At 39.8% G+C, this 24,102-nt stretch overlaps 1 protein-coding gene across 1 annotated transcript in view; it reads left to right on the forward strand.

Moving 5' to 3' along the window:
- The window catches only part of pde4d (phosphodiesterase 4D, cAMP-specific), a 171,334-nt gene that overhangs the window by 2,759 nt on the left and 144,473 nt on the right, over positions 1-24,102 (forward strand). The window contains exon 2 of the mRNA XM_087170391.1: positions 14,211-14,269. Coding sequence (XP_087026517.1) covers positions 14,225-14,269 — 45 coding nt within the window. The 5' untranslated portion in view covers positions 14,211-14,224. The remainder of the gene's footprint in view (positions 1-14,210; positions 14,270-24,102) is intronic.

Genomic DNA, 24,102 nt, shown 5'->3' on the forward strand with positions numbered 1-24,102 from the left:
ATGCAGAGGTCCTCTAAAGCTCTCATGCAGAGCCACTGCAATATACATACATACACACAGACACACAAACACATTTAAGCGAGCAATGCCAAAGGCATTGAAGAATCTTTTTATTGGAAACTCTGTTCCCATAACAATGAGCAGGGACGTCTCTGTGTACTCAGGGCTTTTAGAGGTCATTCTGGGACTCCGCTGCTCTATCCAACTTCAGCAACATTTACTGGGCTGGTTGACTGTAAAAGTCAAGTGCTGTTGTCTCATCTCATCCATTCAAAGAGATCCTCAGAAGGTATTTTCACCAGTTTTACATCTGTTTTTAATTTTAAAGTGAGAGAAAACAGGTTTTTAGATTCAGGAATGGTTTGTTGCTTGGGTAAGAGATGTTCCCTGTCTCCAGATGTTTGGCAATATTGTCACAAATCCAGCAATGAATGTGCTGTCTGATATATAATTTGAGTGCGACTTTTGAACCTTTGATGGAGTCTTTTGCCGTTGCAAACCCTTAAAAGGCAGTACCACAGGCATGCCTTGAAGACCATCCCATGACACATAATGAGTTACACAGACATGTCCAAAACAGCATAGAGGAAAAGATACAAGGAGGACAAATTTGTCTCTCCCCCTTCTCCCTCTCTGTCTCCAACTCTCCCTGCAGCAGAGCCCAATAAACAGTGACACAGTACAGCTGGATGGTATCAGGAGAACCACAACACAACGTCTTACTATTAAGCCACACTGTTATGGTCAGCAGTGGGGCAGATTTAGCCTTTAATTGATGTCATGTGCACCAACATAATCAGCGACTGACGAAACAGATGACGATACTGATACTTGAGAGGATCTCTGCCTCTGCAGCAGCATCTGTGTGTGATGACTTTGTTACGTGAGGCAGGAAGAATGACCTATAAAGGACATGAGACAGGAGAAGAAGAGAGAAACAGCTGGAGCCTGGAGTTCACTTGTACTTCCCTTTCCCCTTGTAAAACTGGAAGTCCTGTGGTTTTGTGTCTTTTGTAAGCTGTTTTTAGATAAAGAGTAACAGCTTACACTGCTTTTACACACGCTCAAATAATGATTTCAGATCTGCTCTGGTCTGAATTGTGGAAGAGATGGGTGGGGGGGCTTAATAACGTCTCAAGAGAGTGATGGTATGCGTTGGTCATCTTTTGGTCATCTCTCGCACGGCACATCCTCGTGCTTTGTTTAAGAAATATAAAATACTTTGTTTTCCTGTGGTGCAGAAAACTTTCCATTAACAACGGGTGACATTTTCTATGTTTAGACTGGGTCACAGTAATGTTGCCCTTAAAAACACAAAATGTAAACAAAGGACCAGAGAAGCTTTGTGCCTATGCAGACTGGGGAGATGTTTTCCTTGAAACCCAACTCCTTTTTTTTTTTTTTTTTTTTTTTTTGTCACTTATGCTCTCACAGTCAAACACACACACACACACACACACACACACACACACAGTGACTGTCCACAACGAACCCTATGAAAACCAGAAAAGGACAGTGTAACATATCGTGAAAAAAAGTTCATGAGCATCACAGTCAAATAAGTGGACTCAGCATTTAATGACCGTTCCAGTCTCACCACAGTGTCTCCAACCAGAGAGTCAAACAACTGGATAGAGTTGCACTGTGACATATCAACTTGTCTCTCACTTAGAACTGATTGCATTGCTTGGCGTGAACACACACCACAGACTAATTGGAGTTAAGTGCCTTTGACAGCTAGTGTTTGTGCAAGGAAGGGATGAATAAACATCAGGGGTGGCACATGGATTATTTGACTTTTTTCCCTCCTGCTGCAGCGTCCAAAAAGGACTCGCTTTAGCTTAGTCTTGATATTTGTATTGAGTGAATGAAATCTGCTTCATATATGCTTTCTTGCCAGCAGGGATGGCTTGCTATATTGCTCCTATTGCTATGACTTTGGCTATAGTAAAACAAGGGCATTTGGTTAGGTGTCCTATATTATTTATTAGGTGGCCCTGATAAGAACCTTGCCTGGACTAGGACACTGTAAATGGAGTGACGCAAGCTAGCTACCACCAGATCAGACAGACTTTACTTTTCCCACCACACTCATGGTAAACATCCTGCTCTCTGAAATATATATCCAATGCACATTTTGAACTAAGGTGGTCTGTTTAAATGAACTGTGCTCTGCCCACTTTGGTACTCTGCCAAACTGACTTGAGAACAGTTCAATCATGTCGCAGGACAGTGTTTTCATTGGGCTTTCCATTGTTGATGCCTCGAGTTTCTCCTGAATTAAGGGTGCGGTATGCTTGAAAAGAACAAGTTCATATAACATGTTATCAGCCAATGTCAATAGGCAAAAGTGATCATAACCATAATGAATGGACAGCTCGCTGTTATTGAAAGGGACAAGATGCGATAATTGTATAAAAGTGGAGATAACAGCGCACATAGTCAGACAGTATTTCCTTTAAGGAATTCATAGTGTTGCTCTTGATTGTTCACATGAAAAGTGACAGAAATAACTGTGTAAAGAATTACAAAAGAAAGCTCGAGAGAGAAGTTCAAACCCTGCTTACTTTCTCACCTCCACACATCTAGCCAGTGGCTACATGAAGATTAGATTTCATGTGCAACTGTGATGTTTCATCAGTATGAAACATCAATATCTGCTAAGCACTCCTTTTTGACAACAACAACAAACATGCAGCATTATGCGTGTTAATATGATTTTGGAGCATAATTCTCCCACAGCTGCTGCCTTGTGTTTGGGGGCTTTCCTGTTGACTCACCGCAGGCTTGGGTCAGCAATTATGGTAATATTGTAAATTAACTCCAGCCCATTCACATTATTATTTTCAGATTTTGTTGACACACCTTATATTCCTCTAATCATTAGACAAATGTTCTCTCTCAGGTGTGACAGCATTTCACAGCATCATAACATCTGGTTTATGCTGCTGCTAGATTGCCAAATTTAAGATTATAAATGCATGTTAACATTAACGTTGAGATGAGTTGACGACATGGGTGAAGATGTGTAAATGATGGGGTCAAAGCCGAGAAACACCAACTATAATTGTTTGTAGTCTGTGTATACTCATATAATAAATCTGTAAGAACTGACTGACCAAAATAGCATAGTAAATTTACCATTTACCGTCAAAATGTTTTGTACAGTTGTTCCTTTAGATTGAAGATGAGATGAGAATCACACCATAACCTTGTTACAGTGCAATAACACAGCTCCAACAATAGTTCATCATCAGTTAGACTTATCTGCATGTAACATCTCATGCTTCTTACCCAGTTCATAACCCCATTTATCTGTTATTTATCCATATACGGATATGACATGGGACGGCACATAAATACATAAAATGAAAAGTAATTATGTGTGTGTGTGTGTGTGTGTGTGTGTGGGGGGGGGGTCATATTATTTTTTGGCTGTTCACCCTCATTCCTAGTTTAATTTGTTTCTTGGTTCAAACTTGACAAATGCTTTCCGTACTAGAACGTCACTCTCTATTTCGCGATCTCGCTCCTACTCACAGTGTCTCACACCACAGAGGGTGGAAGAGTATTGTGAAATCTCAGGGTCTAATTCCATGTAACCATCTAAGAATGTTAGCTCACAAGCCTCAGGCAGACCTAAATTAATCTCATATCTCATAACATGTTTGATCTGTAGCATGAAGATGGCCGCGCTCGGCTCCATCTCATAAATCGGTCACACAAATGTTCAAGTCACAGTTGCAGGGCTTTGAACAGTGAGTTGTACGGCATATAATTTAATGTATACATTAGATGCATTATTTCACTGAATGTATATATGAGCTGTGTGCTTTGCTACACACAGAGGTCGGCTGTCACAGAGCTGGTGAAGCTTCTGCTCAAATGGGCTTTTTCTGAAGTCTTGTGCAACACACCACTAACTTGCTCTGCTGACAAAGTGAGAGTGAAATAATAGTTGTCTTTAAATTATTATGCACCAATTCCATAGTTTAAATAACCGAAGGGAATCAAGAGTTCTGCAGAGTATATCTGTTCTGCTATTTTATTTTGACTCTGAATCATCAAGAAGACAGGCTATCTTGCTAAGCCTTAATTAATAGGAAATGTTTTTTTTTTTTTTCCTGGATGAGTGAGTTGGGTAGGCATGTCTGCAGGAAAATATTTGGTTTAATGGTTGTCTGTTATTACGTAGACAAGATTCCGCCATTTCCCTGAGGTTCGGTGCGGTTTCAGACTGGCAAATTTGCTCATCACGGGAGTTCAGTGGAGAAATCATCCCTGCCCTCCTTGTATTTTAGCCACTGGAAATGTTTTTACAAAAATAAGATTACAGATATGTAATCAGCTTTCTGGCTCTCCTCATATAATCCAAGGCCTCAGAGGGTGGGTCTTTTTTTTCTTTCTTCTTCTTCTTTTTTTTCTCTTTTTTTCTTTTTACATAACATGACAAGAAATCAGAAACGACAAATCACGTCAGAGCAGCAGCGTTGTGGCTGTCTTTTCCTCATCTGTTTGGTTTGTCTGTTATGCTTGTTTTAGCCCAGTGTAAAGTTTACATAATCTGCCCAGTGGAGGGAGGCCCTCCACCATCATTCCTGCGCACCAATATGTTTCAGGACAGCTCAGTTGACTTTTAACCGCCGGTTTTGGCATTAAAGCTTGAATATAATTCCGAGGAATGAAGTTTGTAAGGGATTTTTTTAATTGTATTTCAAGTCTAATGCAAAAGATTATTTAGCCAAGGTTTAGCTTTCCATATAGGAAGATGCCTGTGCATATTCTCATTTGTCCAGGTCATAGTGTTTTCGATTTAAAACTCCTTTAGGACATATAGGAAGATAGATGTTGCTCAAACTCAGGCTGGAGAACAGGCTTTGGAACCCAGTATTTTTGATACACTGAGACAATGATGCAGCTTCCCTCACTATGTGTGCAGATGCTTAACAACAAGCTGAACACACTTCAAATAAAAGTTGAAGGCAACAGCTGGTCTTTGAGGTCCTCAGTGAAGCAGTTGTTAAACTGTGAAAACGATATTGCAGCAGCAAATTTGTCAACAGTCATCAGAAAAGATGAAATAACACAATTTAAAAAAAAAAGGTGAATTAAAAGATAAAGTGATTATTAACAAGAAAGCTGGATTCACAAGTTCCTACTAACTGTCAGTCCATCACAATGTCCTTCATGGCAGTAGGAAACAAATTATCACCAGTGATAATTAATTCACATAGTTTCTGAGTGACTCTATTGGTGAGATGACTGTGTACGTGGGGACTAGATAGTAAACCAGAAGGTAATTGGTGGAAAATGTTCAGTATTCCAAGACGGAAACCTCCCTTTTAGCTCAGAGTGCAGAAACTGCAGGAAAAAACACCCACATTAACATAAGTTTATTTAATATTGCTAACATTTGTCAGGCTCTGTAATCACTGATTTATTGAGTTCCAGCTTGGTGACAGTTAATAAGTGCAGACTGATGACTTTGGACAGGAAATGCGTCACATATCAATTCTCAGAGAGATAATAAAAAGAAAACTGGTAGGAGGTCTTCTTTTCATGATTCTGTTTAATTAATCAATAATAGCCTATTTTTTAAATCCTGTATTGTCATATGCTTTAAATTGTTGTCATCTAATATGTTTGCCGTCATGTAACAGGCATATACGGGTATATCCACTTATGTAATATGTAGGACAACGGAAGATTCTGTACTCTTAACTTATACGCTAAAGTTGCTTTTTGTTTAAAATGCTAATGTTTTATCTGAGCCGAGCTTCTGTGCTTTCAGCTAGCAAAATGACTGAATCGAAATATTATATTAAACAGTTACAAGAGTTACATAGTCAGATGGATAGCTAAATAGATTATTTATCATTCTGTATCATGCATCATTTGATATTTTGTAAAAATCTGGACACTCTGCAGTACTGTGCGTGCATTCACGTGGAATAAATTCAGCATGTTAAAATATTATGGGAGAGAAAAGGTGTAACACTGACAGAGCTGACACATTTACAGGAGCTGAAGCTATTGAGCCAAGGGAAAAATCATGCTTGGCCCAGGGTGACAATGTTCTAACGTGTTTGGACGCCGCTTCAGGGTTTTTATTTCTGTGTGTGTGTGTGTGTGTGTGTGTGTGTGTGTGTGTGTGTGTGTGTGCGTGTGTGTGCGTGTGTGTGTGCGTGCGTGGGTGGCAAACCTCTGATAGTAGGGCTGTGTACTGTGAGCTTCACAATAAGCAACAATACATTTAGTAGTAAATCAAACTTTGGCCTGGTTTATTATATGATGACGTTGCACTGCAGTCATTAAACTCAGGTTCAATAACTTAAGTTGAAGTTTGAATTACAGTTCTGTCAAATAAGATCTCTTATCTTTGGTTTGCTGACTATATTTACCCGAACTCATGCGAACATATGGAAAGGGATTGAGAGGCACCCAGAATTAATTATGCTGCCAGTCACTCTCTAACTAGCCGGGTCATTAGACGGGAAGAAAGCACTAGGACTGGGTTCACGACCTTGACATTAAGCAGCATTGCAGTGTTCAGTCAGTCATCAGTGTCCATATTGAATCACATCTGATGAGAGCGATGGAGGCTGAGATTCAGCTCACCACTGCGTGCCTGCTGTTTTCTGCTGGGCTGTATGGATAGGAGTGACTCATCCCCAGCTCTGCAGGGCCCACTACTGCCTTGGGTCAGTGATGTCATTAGGCTGGAGTACGCCATGTTTATAAGAGAAATCGGATAGTACACAATGCCTTTTGTGTGCTTTAAGAAGGATGGGGAAAAAAGAGGCTCTCATCACAGTTCAGGATGAAAAGAGAAACACACCAAAATGCTTCCAATTGTGATTTTTTTTTTAAACCAGCAGAACTATAGGCCTAACTGGTGGGATATACAGTACAGTGAATTATTGTAACCAGTGTATAATGTAAATCTAGATAGGTACTGTGGATTTGTTTTTTTTGGAAACACAGTATCATATTCTGCTGCATGTTTTTTTTCTTCTTCTTCTTTTTATCATAGTGGAGAACAGAAAAGGTATCAGGAGTGAAAACTGTGTGAGACACGCAGACAACTATAGCTCTCTGGGAACCCCTGCTGGCAGTTCAAAGCAGAGCAGCTCGCTGTTTTCATGTGATCCACAGTATCCCTTCAATTTTACTGTGAGAGTCTTTTAAAATGTAGTAGACTAATGTTGTGACTGCTGTTGCTCAATGTTCACCTGAATTCTAGTGTTTGTGCACAACATACCAATTTGGGTTAAAGCTGCTACTGACTGTGACACTGTAGTAATTCACTGCAGGCTTTTCACAACCTTTTCTTTGGTTTAACTGGTCCACAGTGAGCTATAAAACGGTGCTGACACAAAGGCTTCCCCTTTTTCAGTCAGCAGTAAAAAGAAAGAAGCAGCCACTAACAACAGTGTCTTTCCTGCTCAAAGCTTTAAAGTGACTTGTAAAAGACGCCGCAGTAAAATAAGATGTTTATTCTTACTTGACAGACTACAGTTTATGCCCAAGAATAATTAGATTACAGTAGAATAAAAAAAGTGGTTTAGTATCATCACCCCATCTAAAGTCAGATTGCTTTGGTCTGATAGTATCAGTGTGACAATGGGCTGATATTGACCTTTTTTCTTTTGCTTATAAAGCCGTTGGCGAATGTGTTAGCAAACAGCTGTTTATTTAAACAGTCGGCCAATATGGAACACCATTCATATGAAGTTGTGTTTATAATGATATAAAGTCCAAATATCAAAATGTATCTCTTTAGATGCTATATGCACCACAGCATTACCCAGACAGTCACTAACTTTGTTTGTCAGCCGCTCGGTGCTGTGGAGGTAGTGTGCACTGAAAATAGCTGCCCGCTGTGACTGGAGGCGAGGTTGATGAGAGTGGTGAGTGAAACAGTGAAGCAGTAACATTGCAGACTGTAAAATCAAAACAGTGAGCTGAAAGACCTGCATCATTTATGGAGGGGCGTTCAGTGATGATAAAGATAAGTGAGAGTTTGTAAAATAGTATACGCAACATAAATCAACATGACTTCTAATAGCACTTACACAGAGAAACATGATATTTTCTTTTAACATTTATGAAGTCATGAATATCATTTAATTTTAGGAACTCGAGTGATTTAATATTGCACTTCCATTAAGTTGAGAGATTTGCAGGATGCCGGTTTAAAAAAAAAATAATGGTTAAAATCAAGGCAGCAGAGTCTTCGATATTCTGATTTTGGTAAATTGGTACCACACATTTCCCATAATTTGACTAGATTATGTCTTTCATTAGACCCTCCCTGCCTGGTGAACGTCTTTCAGGCTTAAGCTTTGGATGAGTAGTATTCCCATGAGTAAACTGAACTTAATGTGGAAAATAGTGTAGGTAGATAGGAGTGATTTAATAAGAAAGGTTTGTGCGTCATTAATGGTGATAAATTATTTCTAGCAGGGGGCGGCAGCAAGAGATAAAATTGAAAAGCTTGAAGGAGAAGACAAGTCACAAGCTACATGACTCTGAGCATCTTCTCTCAGTAGCTGGAAGACATTTGAAAGCAGGTGTAGCGGGTTTTTCTATTGAAGACTTTATTTGTAAATATTCAGTGAAGAAAAAATTTAAAAAAGGGGCAAATTTAATGGCATCTCAGTTAGTGGTTATGGAATGCTTTTCTCTGTTTCAGCTCTTTTAATGCTGAGACACATTTTTACATAAAATCCTAGATTCAGCTTCAACTCATTTTCCTCATTGCTCAGGGGCTTTGAATTTAACAGCATGCACAATAAGCCCACATGGTCAAACTCACCTGACAGTCATTCTTTACATTAAATAAATAGATAAATAAATAAAAAATGTTATCTCACAATCTTCCTCCTTTGATTAGTTTTTCAAAAATGTTGTGTAGCAAGAGCAGCTGTTAGTCCTGTGAGATGTTAGATGTAAGATGTTTCAGGAGCCCCCGGAGCTATTTTCTTTATGGATTTTTCAGATTTTAGTGGAAAATTATAGAAAGGTAATCTGCAATGAAGTTGTGAGTGATCCAATAAATTATCTGATGAACTTCGAGTAGAAGTAATTTCAATCAGATGGAGCTTCATTGTCGATGCATAGTTGAATATCAAACTGTTTTCAAAATACTCCCACATTTGATGACCCCAATTTCACAGCACAAAAAGCAAACAAAAAAATACGTGACTCATACTTGGGTCTGCCAGACAATAGGTGGAATATAAGACAATTATTGTCAAGGAGCTTGAGGTGTGAGAGCTAATTTACATTTCAAGTAAATGTTATTGTATTTTCATCCCTGGCCCACTTACTGTGAAATTGTTTCGAGCTGCTACAAAGGGCTCATCACTGTCAACAAAGTGCTACGGGAATGAATGCAAAGGAAATTTGAGCTATTTTGCCAGATAAAGCTTTATAACGACCACTTTTCAGCTCCTATACAGGCGCCCCATGTGATCAAATGCACAGTTTTGAAGTATAGAATAAGGACTGTCATAACCAATCTGTCTGTACCAAGTGACAGCACACAGCTATCATTTGCAGGCTGTGTTTCAAGGACATGTGTGTATGTACATGTATGTTGGCATGCCTTTGAGTTTTAGAGTGTGAGTGTGTGTGTGTGTGTGTGTATGTGAGTGTGAGTGTGATTGTATTACAGGAGGTGACAGTCCTCCAGTGGTTTGATTGTAGGTGATTTATGTGATGAATGGATCGAGGGATTGGTGTGGCAGTTAATGGTAGGCCTCAGTGTAAAGGACGGGACAAGGCCAAACAAAGGCAGCAGCTGCTGAAGATCTAGGACACAGTAGTGTCTCTCCACATTAACACAATATCAAACAAAGTTGAGGCTCATCTTTTTTATTTTTGGTATCATGTCTAGTAAGCACAGCGCCACTTGGAGGAGCCACTGCTATGTTTCAGCTCAGGCAGTGGGTGGGAAGACGGCTGCTTTCTGCTCAACAGTGATATGAGGCTTCTTTTCTAATTATTCATACCTCCCTACAACAGCCCATCTTCAACAGCAGTGATCTTAAAGCAGCAATCAGTAAGCAAAACACAATTAGTAAATCAATAGGATAATAATTTGCACTGCCATCTCCAGATAAGTGTAAGCCTCCATGAGGTGGAAAAATCCACTTCAGTCAGTGGCTGTGAAATGAGACTGATTGGCTGGTGGATGGGGAGCTTTTAGTGAGCATCAAGTCTCACAGTGTTTTCACACTGCGTTTTCACTCTGAAAACACAGTGAGGTACTATACACTGAGTAGTAATTTATTTTTATTTGAAGGAGCTTTGCAACAGCTTTGACTGACTTGTTTACTGATTGCTTCATTTTCGTATTTACCACCTTAGCTTGCATATTAATGACAGTGATGTGTAATCTTCCAGTGGCTTTCCTCCAAAATATAGGCTTGACAAATTGAACAAAGCACGTGCTTGCTTAATATGGTCTATGCAGATCTGCTTACAAAGAGAATACAAACTGACTGGCTATTTCAACAAAGCCACAGCGCCTGCTCATCTCAGCTGATTGAATGGCTACAATAAAAGGCAGAGATACTTTTGAGCGATTATTCAATAAGCAGCTATGGGAGCTCAACAAGAGAAAAGAGACATTTCACACAGCAGCTGAAATTTAGAGCACATTAGACAGCCATGACCTTCTACTGCTGGGAGAGGAGAAGCCATAGCTCAGCTCATTTTTGCTCACTCGCCTAATATGATCACACAGGATAAACTCTCATCGCTCTCCTAAAGATGGCAGGAAGTTAATTGAAAAAGCCAACAGAGGATGTATCAAAGGGACTAGGGAAGAAATAGCAGCTGCAGAGGGCAGTTTTCATCTCTGTACCCCTGTGCTGACGTATCTGTAGGTCTAACTGTGCTTCACGTAACTAATGCTTGAGCTCAGACTGAAATCAACCCCCCGTGGTTTTACTGTAGCTACACGCCCCGCCACACTGATCCATCGCACACAGCGAGACACATGGACAAATAAGAGCGTCCTGTCTGCAGTCCAAAAAGAAAAGACAAGAACCTGTTTTGCTTTAGTCCACCAACACAGGTGTCGCTGACTTGCAGCTCTTACAAGAGAAAGAGAAGGGTCATGTGACTGTTTGTTCAGGCTAAAAATGCTTTTGTGTCACAGGGAATGCACACCTACTTGAACAATCTTCAGATCACTGTAGTGGCGAAGATTCAGGAAGCTTGAGCAATCACTGGCGGCAGTTTTAATTGAGAATTTACAAAATACCTTTATCCTCTTAGTGCAGCTTTCAGGAGTATGAATAACAAGGTGAATAATAAAGGTTGGCTGAGATGGAGAGAGTGATGTTGTTTATCCATCTATTTCTCCCTCTCTAGTCTTTGTAACTGAGCCATGTCTCCTGCTGATTCTGTTTTTGCTAAATTAGCCTTGTTCTTTCAAGGCTAAAGCCCTTCACATTATTTTGGAGAATCATCATGTTTGGGCTTTAGGCCCACCCCAAGGAGACAGAGAGAGTTTATTTCATCCATTTTAACAGCTGCATGTGTTTAATTCATGCCGTGCTACACCTTTTAGAAGACTCAGAGCTACCACAGATAATTTGCAAAGTTAATCACGACACTATGAATTTTTAACAGTGGCCCGTAAAGACACTGTGGCATGCACAAAGACTCAAAGTTCCTGACAGATGCAAAATGTCAACTGCACGAAAGTTTGTATCAGTCAGTTTTCTCAGCATTGTCGGTCTGAGCCGAGCACGACAACCAGAGAAAAGCAGCATCGACTGATATGTTTACTGTCTCAAAACTCCAGTCTAGACAAACGAAAAAAAAAGCAATTGATTGGGTTTTCCAGACAGACGTCGGAACAATAGAGGTGCACCTGTGTAGGATGTGTCAAGTACAACATAGCCAGCAAGGCTTTGCAGGCAGCATAATCATAAGGATCTGCATTATCATTATTATTATTAACACTTAATGACTGCAGAGGGACAGCAAATGTAAATGTGAGATGCCAGGAAAGTTACATATCTTGCAGTGTTGGTATATGATGTTATTTTGGTGGCTATGTTGAGACAAATCAGTTATCATTTCACATGGTGTAACTGTGGTTAAGCATGATGGCTCATAGCAGTTTACACTGGTTGAAACTGCTGAATATGAGCGTAGGTCAAGGCTGTGGTTTGCCCCGAGGTTATCTTGTGCTCTCTGCGCATCATTATCTGCCTTGTGTGCCTCATGCCATAAAGCCTTTTAGATTTGTTTCAAGTAGCTTTTTCCCCACTGTAGTTCACTTACAGTAGAAGAGAGCCATTTTCACGTCGTCGTGCTGTGAGTATTCGGTGCACCCCTCAGCCTGAATTGCACTGTTCTCACCAGCTCAAATGAACCAAACCCAAGGTGTAAATACTTTGAATTTACTTTGAGCTGCTGCAAACACGGTTGTTGTGAAAGAAATAACGCTGTAAATGTTCCTAATTGGATGCCTCTTTGATGAACAGCGTGAAGGAGGCGAAGCATCATATAGTATGCAAAAAAAAAACAAAAAAACAGTAACACTCAAATAACATAACAAAGAGAGCAGACATTATTTATTGCACCAATGTCTCCGATGTGTGTATGTTATATATGCATGTGCATGCTTGGTGCAGTGCATATGTTCTGGCCTCTGCACGGAGTTATGCACATGGTGCTCTATAGTATGAAATATTTTTCATGATGAAAAAGGCAACATCATGCAAAGCCAGTGCACCATGTCATAACCAATCCCTCTCATCATCCTCTCCTCTCCTCTCCTCTCCTCTCCTCTCCTCTCCTCTCCTCTCCTCAGAGCCCAATCGATGGAGACTGTCCGACCAGCTCTGTCTGATTTTCTGTCTGTGGTAATTACCTGGCCATCCTGTCACTCCACATCTATTTAGTGGGGATCGGCCTGAGCCAAAGGATGGGGGATAATGTGTGACCTCTTTGGCTGATTTCTCATTCAAAGTACACCCAGTGTTGCCGACGAGTTCTGGTAGACAGGGATAGAGTGCAGTTGGTGCTGTTTCTAAGTTCGTGGACTGTGGAAATGAAGGCTTATGATGGCAAGTGACATGCAGGTATATGTGTTGATTTGCATGGGATTGGTTGATAAAAAAAAAAAAAATGTATTGTTTGCTTGTGTATCACCAATGTGGCACACAGACCACCGCAAAGTAAGTCCCTGAAAATATATTATTCAGGGCCTGCACATAAGCATTCAGCACAAAACACAGGACTGGGAGAGTTTTTCTAAAACAGCAGAGCAAAATGAGGATCCCTGAGTTCCTGAAACTTTCTTGATAAGTCTGGCAGATTGATAGCAGCCAGGGAAACGTAGACATGACAGAGATGGTAAAACAGACAACAGAAATAGACTGTTTGTATATTCTCCAGTCAAACCACACCAGAATTTGATTATTTATTTCTTTGAAGTTCTACAGGATTTTCCGCATGTGTCACAACACTTGGCACTCTGTGAATGATTATGGACATCCAGTTCAGCACAATTGGTCTTGTCTAAGTGTGTGTGTGTGTGTGTGTGTGTGTGTGTGTGTGTGTGTGAGACAGAGAGGGAGAGTATTTCAAAGAAGAGAGAGAGCAGAAAGGCAGGTGTAGGCTTGAGGTTATTAGGCCAGATAAACAGAACAGGGTTGTGTAACTCTGATAATTCACTGACCTTTACCTTTTACACTCTAATGCATTCTAATAGGCAGGTGGATCCCAGCATGGCTCCTTTTCACCAACACACACAGATACACATGTATGCACGAGTGCCTGGTTGTCTAGGAGATCAAAGCGTTCATACTCTCAAACCACAAAACCCCTGGGAGGTTGTGTAAACTTACCTCAGCCTGTCAACATAGCGCTATCTTACTTTAAAAAAAAAAAAAAATCAACAAATTTCAAAAACTCCATACACTGAATAGAAATTCTTCACAGTTTTGCACAATCTGTCTATGTTTGTTTGTTTGTTTTCATCTAGTCAAATTTTTACATGAAATAACATGAAGGTGTGTTTTTTATTTTAAAAATCCAGCAGATTTACTTTTTTAAATTTACATGGCCAGTTTGGGGATTAGTTGGAATGGGCTATCTCCTCTGAACAGTTTTTTCTTTTTGTTTTTTTGCAAGCCCTCTTTCTGATTAACTCTGTGTGACTAAGCTCTCCCTGTTTTTAGAGGTGGCACACACCATGCAAAAGAATGACCGGTCCGGGGACGACAGCCAGCGAGACAGTGTAAGTGAAAACCACCTTTTTTCCGTTCTTCCATTGTTTTATTTTTCCTAAACATCCTTTTTCATCTTTCATCTTTATATAATTTATAATATCTTGATAGTCTTCTTTTTCCGTCTCGCTACGTCTCCTATTGTTGACCAGTATACATGTAATTAAGTTTGGGCCTGGAACAGTGCACATATAAGCGACTGTATTAGTGTTGTGGGTGTCGTGATTCAGATTATGATTCTAGCATTTATGGGTTTCATGAACATGTCAGTAGTAACACAGTTAATTACAGAAGTGTTTACACCCCTTTTGGTCATTAGTGGTGGTACGTGATGGAACCCCCAAACATGACGCATACAATATATGTGAGATGAATCTAATTCAGAACCGATTTGTAAATATGCGTGAACTCATTCTGCTGCTCACTAGAAAACTGGAACATCCCTGAATTCATGAGGTGAAGTCTTTATTTTGTGTAATCAATTAAATACATTTTTTTTTCTTTACACAGATTACAGTGTAGTATTCAGGATGAGAAGAGCTGTAAGTGAAGCAGAATTTAACCAGAAGTTAGAGATCTCTATGTGCACAGTCTCCAAACTTGCCTGTTTGTATAGCTCAGAAGAAAAGGCTTTGTTTTTATGGGATTCTGCTGCGACTGAAGATGAATTCTGTTCTGTGTTTAATTGTTCATTACGCCATGTTCTAAGGGTTATGGAAAGGAAATCTTCACAGTTGAGAAGCTGGAACTAGTGAATGTTTGGTGTTCCTGTTTTAAAGATGCTTGAATTATGAATGCATTATCAACATTGATGATTAATTTTACGTCAGCTAACAAATTGATTAATCAGCCCGTCGTTTCGGCTCTAGATGACACAATGAATAACATCACTAACTAACTATACATCTCAGGTCTTTGGTGTGATTGCTTCTCAGCGAGAAATGCTTGACGAGCATACATGACCAATAATTTCAATGATTTCATCTTTAATTTAGGAGCCCTGACTGTGGAGTGACCAGTACGGTCAAGTGTAGTATTTGTAGTGCTATTTTATACCAACTCCACACGAGTTCAAAACTGGTATTTTCATTTCATTGCATTCTGTATGCCCTTCAGCACCCATCCCCCACAACAGCTATACTCTGCCATCAGCATCAAAATGACTGTATCTGGGCTTTCACACAAGAGCCGCATTCAAGCTGTCTGTCACCCACCACTATCCATCTGGATTAAATAGGCAGGTTCCCGGAAATCCTAACATACAACTAGAGAGGTCAGAGCTGCAGTGTTCAACTAGAGATGGAGCTTGGATAGAGCCGCAGCGGTCAGGCTTATCGTCATATGCATGGATAAGATATCCAATCACACTGTGCGATTCTTGTCTTTGAAATGGGTTGACATCACATGGAGTATGCAGATAGAGTTTCTGTTGAAAAGGCACTCGTGGGAATATCAGCCAGAATATAAGTGACATATTTAAACAGAGCTGCTGCATTATTTGCCACATGATCCACATTTCTTTGTGAATCATAGTGACAGAAAAGTCAAAATGGTCATTCCAGCCTGGTGCTGAGGTTGCCACACATTTCCACTCTGTCCTAGTGTGTCTAGAAACCATCTCATTATTTGTTCTACAGTTCAAATACACTATGCTGTAGCTCCATGGGATGGAAATGTACTGTACAGGTGTTTCTGTATTAAACAGGACACTGTAAACTGTCATTTTCACTTTCAGAAAATCTGAACTGATGCTGACCAAATCTTCTGTCGCTTCTAAGGGGGAACAGCCAGAGGTCACCAGTGGAAAAACATCCAAAGACACGATTGCCTGCAAGATAGGCTGCTCAAGCTGATGCATAATATTACATTAAAACAAAAAGCATGTAGTCCCACTGGTACATTATTACAAAAAGCTGCATAAACATGAATGGTCATTTAAAATAACTGAAAGCGACAGGCACAAATGACCTTTAAGATGGAATAAAACCACTACTAATGGAACAAAAACTGACTGATGATTCACATTTATTTTTTGTCTCTGAACAGGCAATAAATTCTAAAATCACACAACTGTTCATTACCAAAAAACATGTCCTGTGGAAAAATGAATTTTGAAATGTCCTATGAAAATGTAAGTGTAGTGTAAGATATGAGATTGGTAACTAAGGAGCAGTAATAGATTTGGTCAGGTTCATGTCAGATGTGCCTGTGATTAAGGTCTTCATCGATTAAGAGAGAGTGACTATAGAGCAGGTCAATGGGTTAGAGACGAGAGACAAGTGTTGGGAGAGAAATGGGTGGGACATCAGGAGATCAGGGGAGGACAGGTGATTAGAGAGAAGAGAGGAGAGGTGGGGGGTGGGGTTAAGACAAGAAGTGAATGTGAAAAACAAACTGAGAGCAGCAGAGATGCTCCCTCATCATCCTGAGGGGCATGTTGAGGTAGAGCAGGGACACAGGCTGCGCTGATGAATACGTTTTGCAAGGCTCTCGGGGGCTGTCCAATCAGGCAGCGCCATTGATGAATAGTCATGAGTCACCTTATCAGCATCACCATGGTTACGCAGATGTGACTGTGGCCCTGTGAATGTGATGAGGGAATAGAAATGGGCCAAATGCCGCTCCGTCTCCTTCCCACGCACATCTTGATCACCAATTAGAGCCCAGCAGGGCAGCATCCAGGTCGTGTGTTGGGCCTCTCCGGCCTCGAGCATAAGGAGAGCGGGTTTTGAGTGAGGTGAAATGACCAGGGGGGATTTAATGTGTTGAAAGAGTGCAAAAAGGGAGGAGGAGGTGGGGTTGGATGTGGCTTGAATTATTCGATGACTCAAAATCACATTAATCACCAGTAAAGCCAGTTGACACACAGCACATACAGGTGAGGCCTGGCAGGATGGAGAGAGGGGAAGTAGATGACAGGATATTAAATGAAAATCTGGGAAATTAGATTGAACAGGATCAGAGGAGGGGAACGTTATAAGAGAAGTGGAAAAGTGACTGAAGGATGAGCAGGACATAAGACAGCTGCAGGAGATGAAATAAAGACAATGGACAAGGGATAATGGAATAAAGGACTGGGACAACACGTAATGATTTATACAATTCCCAATCCTCTTTCACAGACTTCTTACAAAAAGCAACAACCCTCTGAGGTGAGATTTTGTGAGATGATCACTTTCCAAAAAGACACAGCTCTAGCTCTTAACACTTGTTGGAATCCCCATCAGGATTTGAGAGACCCATTAAAGATAGATACCACTTATCTAGCACAATAATGCCAAGCAAGATTTCTTAATATATTTCTCACCTCGGGGAGGAAGCACTCTTTATCTTTCCTCTTAATCCACCTTCCACTAATTTTTCTTTATTTGTTCTCAACTGAACATTTTACTGCATCATAAGAGGTCACTGTCGAGATAAACCTTATATAATAATAGCAGTCTTCTTATCACTGATTTGCCAGGCCGAGTGCAAACAATGTTAATTGTTTTTGAGCCACAGCTTATCTACCTGCTTATTTATTTATGAGACAGTGGGGCAATCTCCTGCATATTTGAAACATGTAATTAGATTAGCAGGTAGCTCCATACAAAACATACTCAAGCTCTCAGGGTAATTATGTGTTTTTCCCCTCAAGCCAAAACGCAACTGGGGCAAATTTGTTTTATCTATCTGATCCCCATGTAAGTGTAAAGGTCTGCCAGCGTGTTCTGCGGAGTCGTCACTCAAAGACAGCCACGTGCACATTCATCCACACACAAAGGTAGAGAGGTAGACAAGCTTGATATGTATTTAGTCTTCTACACCTTGTGTAAAGAAACATTACCATCCGCTCACCATTCTCATTTCACAGCCTGTTGACTGTGTTTAAAGTGTGATTAATCTTGCATAAGGTGTTTGGTCGCATGCTCAGCACGGATGTGGAGTTGATGCATGGAGAGTGGTGTGTGAACTCTGCCTGGGAAGGTCAACATGCAGGATTCATGGAGAGATGAATCTGCCATCCTGTCAGTGTCAAAGTTTACCCAGATTCAATTCATGGATGACACATGCAGTACGTTTCCTTCTCACTTATAAACCAATCCTGACACGAATGCTTCATCTTCAGAGAGGCTGACCCTTTGCACAGCTGAGTAAAATACAGAAAATGTGTGTGAGTTTTAAGTTACTTCAACCTATTAGCCTGCAATCAGTCTATTTCTTTCTACATCTGCTGCAAAAGTTGTCCCAGGTTATTTCATCTCATTTCGTTGTGCACAGAACAGTGCATCAAAGAACCATGCCTGAAGCTGAGGAAGACTTTAGGTCTTGTCCCTGCCAGAAATTTCTTCTCCTGCTTCAGGCTACTTGCGGGGGGGCTTGATTGATTCGTCCTTATCACCTCCATTTTGACACTTCAGTAGACCACTGTTACTTCTTCATCACATGTCCTGATAGTTTTCTTGTACTTAATCTTTTGTCACGCCTCATTTTTCTCAGTTTTGCTGCTCAGATAAATAAGAAGCAAGAGGATATGTAATGCTATAATGTCCTCTGTTTGTTTTGGCTTTGCAACCTACTATATCCTTCCATCATGCTGCGAAATTGGACACTTTTAGCAACCTTGTTAGAAGCATATATATTTTATTTAATGCTTGCTATGGAAAAAATTTAAATAAACATGTTTTTTCAAATAGTGCAGCCCAGTGGGGAAATATAAGACAGTGACAGAGGTAGACAAGGAGAAAAATATCTCATGGTTTCATGTATGTCATGAATGTCTAAGAATAGACAGGCAATTTGCATGTAACAATAGCAGACACCTAGCAGAGGCAAGGATGTGTTCCATATCCTGCACAACTGAGTGTAAATAACAGGAATAAAAAATTAGAATTACTGCCACATGGTGCAGCTGTATGCACAGTCTGTGTTTCACACAGTAAATGTATGATGAAACTGAGGTGTTTTGGTGCTTGATGGAGAGTCTAGACCTTTAGAGAACCAGTAAAGATCTAAACAATTCACTGCCACTTTCAGTAAAAAAAACTTCTCTCTGCTTTTAACCTCTGTAATAATGTAATTCCACAGAAATCCTAAAATGTTACAGGCATTGAAAAATAATCTTAACAGACACCATGTACCCCAATATTAAGTTACATCTGTGGAATTATTCATAATGTGGATCGAAGACAGAAAGAGGAATGAAACGATATTATTCCCAGTCCCAACCCACCGCCCTTCTTCATCCTTTGACCTGGTACATGTGAAATCTACTGTGAAGCTGTGAGCACTGTGTACTGTAGGAGTGTGTACTGAGTTAATTTTTATTACCCCACATGATACTGTGTTTTACAGCTACGTGAACCATCAGGTCGAGCAGTAAAAACACACACCCTCGTTGTAAATACCAGTAACTTCCAGCATGGAGTGACATAAACCTGTGTTGTTGCAGCAACCCTTTTACTAAGATAGCATGTGCCGAGCAAACCTCTGGCTGTCGTTCGGATTTCGTATCGTAGAGTAACATGAACCACGGATATCAAATTTTCCTAAATAAATCAGGTTGCATACAGGTTGCGTTCTCTTCAGAGCCGACACTATTCAGTCAGAGGGGAGCGAGGAGACAGAAAAGAAAGCTATCCTGTAGATGAAACCTCCCTCTATCTGTTTTGTTTCAAATGTAGTGTTTGCTTCCTGAAAGCTGGGAGCTGCCTATATACAGGCAGATAAATAGGAGGACTAAATTGTTTTCTCAACCAGGTGATTTACTGCATCTCCTCAAATTGCCATCTTTCTTTTTCATCTCCTCTCTCGTTCCCTCTCTCTCTTCCTCCCTCTGCCTGTGTTAACTTCTTTCCAAGTCACTTCTCTCTTCGCTCCCGGGCTTTACCAAGAACCCATTTAAGATTCATTCTCTGATAAAATCAATTGCTAAATTCAGAGCAAAGAGATGAATGATGGCACTGATGATGGAGGGTTGCATATACTGAGTATAATGCAGGTTGCTCCTGGCTTCAAGTGAGGCTGGTGCATTCTGGCATTAACCCTATATGCATTTCATGATCATAGCTGTTGTGTTAAGTAGCTTATACCAAAACCACTCACTGAGTTTGATTGATGTGGAACTGTCCTGATGCAAGGTCAATACAACTGCTTTTGGGAACATTTCATCAACATCAATGGGATTCAATTTCTCTAGTCTTGGATTTTAAAATTATGTAATATACATTAATATAATCTCATCAGAAACTGAAATGATGCTGAAAGAAAGTATGGATATGTCTCTTAGCTTGCCTCAGGCAATACTCATAATTTCTCAGAGAATGGCATCAATAGGGTCATATGCAGAAAGATAAAGAAAGATGTATTAAAGAAGAGAGCTTTTTTACGGACATGAACACATATACTGCATACTTGGTTTCACACCATTATTTTTCTGCAAAACTATTTATATATGAGCATAATTTTAACTCTAAAAGAATTGACAGGGCTGAGATCTTGTCAAATTGCTGTTTCTACTGTGAACCCATAGAAAAATTGAAAGGACAAGCAACACCCAACCAATGTTTGGTGCCATCTTAATCACTCCAAAGGTCAACAGGAAAAAAAGGTGCTAATGAAAAATTCAGGTCATTAAAAAAATGCCATGGCTTCCTGTTTGCTAACAAAATGGTCTAATTGATATGAATGATATGACACGAGGGAGGGAATCATTTGAAAACCTTTAATAGCAGGTCCCCATGTGTTACAGTTCAGTCCCCAGTGATGTAGCTTGAAAACGGAGATGGGTGGTAAACAGAGATGCCTGTTTGATGAGCAGCAGCACCATTTCAAAGGTGGAACAGTGAAAAGGCTTAATCGTAACGTCGGAGGAGAAGACAAAAAGAGGACTGAATTAGGATGAAGGGGAATGTTAGAAGAGGAAAGAAGATGTGGGCGCTTCTCTCTTCTTACATGAATAAATGAGATCTGCATGTGGGAAAAATACCTCAATGCAGCCAATATTGAACCACCTGCATAGCTAAGAGGCCTCACATCAAGAGTCTTCATCAAAGGCTACAACCCCCAGCAGAAAAGGTGGTGAATACCTTTTTTTTTTTTTTTTTGTCAAATACATTCCAATTTACATACATTTTTAACCATTTCCACAATAAAAGCAAAAATCAAAGCAGAGTGTGGGTTGGGTTTTCTCAGGTTTTGTGTGTTGGTTGGAACTGAAAAAAAAATCTATTTTACAATGGGTGCAGAGATTTCAGTTGGTAATACATACTGATGTTCTGTCATGATCAAAGTATCCTCAGGCTTTTTAAACAAACTTTTTCTCTACACTTTATTCTACCTCTTTGTCCTCACAGTAACTCTCCTTCAGTCAGACTTTCTCTCAGGGCTGTGCAAACAGGTGTAAGCTAAGGGCTCAAGTTAGAGAAGGACCCATTTTGCATTGATTTTTTTACTCCCTCAGCCACTGAAACCACATTAAATTCCCACCCAAACAACATCTTTCTAAAGTAAATGAAGTACTTCTTCACTATGACATAAAAAGTTTTTTCACTATGTCTCAAGGCTGATTTATAGACCTGACATGGTGCTTTATCTACACCATAAACAATTTTAAACCTCTGAAGAAATAGTGTTTAGTTATGGGATTTTTTTTACAGAGGAGGCAAATCTGCCATAGATGTAGAACTGCCTGAACCTGCTAATGCCTAGATTCAAAGACTTTACCAATCACTGACTGTAACTAGTATGTAGCTTCGTTGACAAGCTGCAAATGACATGTACTATTACCGTGACTAAAATCACATATTTCTCTATGTTTGAGAATTGCTGGAAACATTTGGGATGATGTAAGTGCACAACTCAAAAAGTATATTACATAGATTTAGTCAAATTTAGACATTTTAATGTGGAAAAGTTGCATATTATAACTTTAAACGTTGCTTTTCTCTGGAAGGATAGGCTATATTGCAAAGATAAGTGATGATGTTAAAAACATTTAGAAAGATTGGAAAGTTGTTTTGAAGTGGAAGGCTGGTAAGGAATTCATGTTGAACTACAAATAATGTGAAGCACAGAATCTGAATTTTTTGCCCTTTAATGTTTGGTAGTCACTTATTTAGATTTAATGTTACTTGGTTTGTTTTAGTGTGACCTAGTGTGTCAGATCAGTGAGTTTGATTTAAAAAAAAAAAAAAAAGGATGCCATGTGGGAGCTAACAGCTTGACCAGCATAGTAACAGTAACTAAGGGGTGGGGTTTAGCAAACTGTCAATTATGCCAAATTTCTTTTTCAGTTTGTTTTGGTAGCTGCTGTTTAAAATAAGCTCCTAACCTTTACGCCTTCCCACAAAACATAATGTTTAAAAAGATAAAATAAAATCACACTGTGTTAGTTGTTTACTTGAGGGCTGTCTGCCGATTTCATAAGATCTGACCTGGAGCCTGCCTTGCCCAAATAGTTCGACCTGACCACCGCTAAATTGGCACATGAAATACACAGAAAGCACATAAGAGCCACAGCAGACCAATTAACCTTTAACTGATCCCACTTATCATAAAGAGCCACTTCAGGCATTAGGAGAGACAGCACAAGTGAGTGATAATGAAGGACTGTGTGTATTATCTACAGTGAAATAAAAACACACACACATTTGGATTTTGCACCCTTTGTAACCTCTGCAATCTATTTTGTCCTCCTGCCTCTAACAAGGTCTTTGACGTGACTACAATAATTTTCTGATGCCATCCATTAGATTTTCTTTTCTTTGCAACAGTTCATTATTCAATTATTGTAATAACATTACATTTTACTTTCCTCAAAAACAAAAAACCACCACAGGATACAAACTAACCACCACAGGATACAAACTAACCACCACAAACTACATTTCGAAAACTTTATTTTCAGCAATTTCTGTTCATTAGTTAGTTTGTAGTTTGTAAGTGCAAGATGAAGGTTAGCACTTTTTCTTTTGCAGCTATATTGTAAATATGCTAGTTGTTTCACTTCTACTTACAAATGTATGGACCTTAAATCAAGTAAAAAACAGAAAAGGGAGAAATAATGAATTTAAGTGCATAAATCATTCATAGTTATTTTATAGGGTATTAAATAAAATAAAGTGCAAATGCAAATATAACAGCAGTATCCTGTATCATTTTATAAGTTAAAAAAGAGGAAAAGGCTTTTTCATAAATTGTTAAGTGGTTTCTGAACATACATTTAGAGGAGTTCATGGATAATACTGACTTACCTTCACTGACTCATGAGATTCATCATCCACCTGCTTTACCCTCAGAATGCTTAGCGAGGGTTAATCATGTCAGCCTCCCTGTTCCCTTCTGTAACGCATCATCTATGGCACCGTCTATGGCACCGTCTATGGCACCGTCTATGGCACCGTCTATGAGTCTAATACATGTAATTATGTTGGAATGAAAGGCTCGATGGCTTCCTGAATGAAGATTGGCATCTTGATGGATGCAGTGATGGAAGGTGAGGCAGAACAGTCACGACAAAGGGGGACACACACACACACACACACACACACACACACACACAAGCCAGTGCTCGGAAAGGTCCCTCTGGTCTAATAAAGATGTATAATGCTATAAGGGGCAGCATATAGTGCTAACTGCCGGGATAATTCATTCATTCTTGCAGGGTGAATAGGTGTTTTTATCCAGCAGGCTGCTCCAGGCCATGCATGCAGTATCGCGCACCTCTGCTTGGCACACCAAATCAATCTACTGTATGAAAGCCTGCAGTTCATGACACAGACGAAAATAAGAAAAACATGGAATTTATTTCAGCTTGCTATTGTTACTAGATTATAATAATGTTAAATTACCGACTAGGCAAAGC

Source organism: Seriola lalandi, unplaced genomic scaffold (genome assembly GCF_002814215.2).
Source record: "Seriola lalandi dorsalis isolate HSWRI2012SDOR001 ecotype SW California unplaced genomic scaffold, Sedor1 jcf7180002054946, whole genome shotgun sequence".
Lineage (NCBI taxonomy): Eukaryota > Metazoa > Chordata > Actinopteri > Carangiformes > Carangidae > Seriola > Seriola lalandi.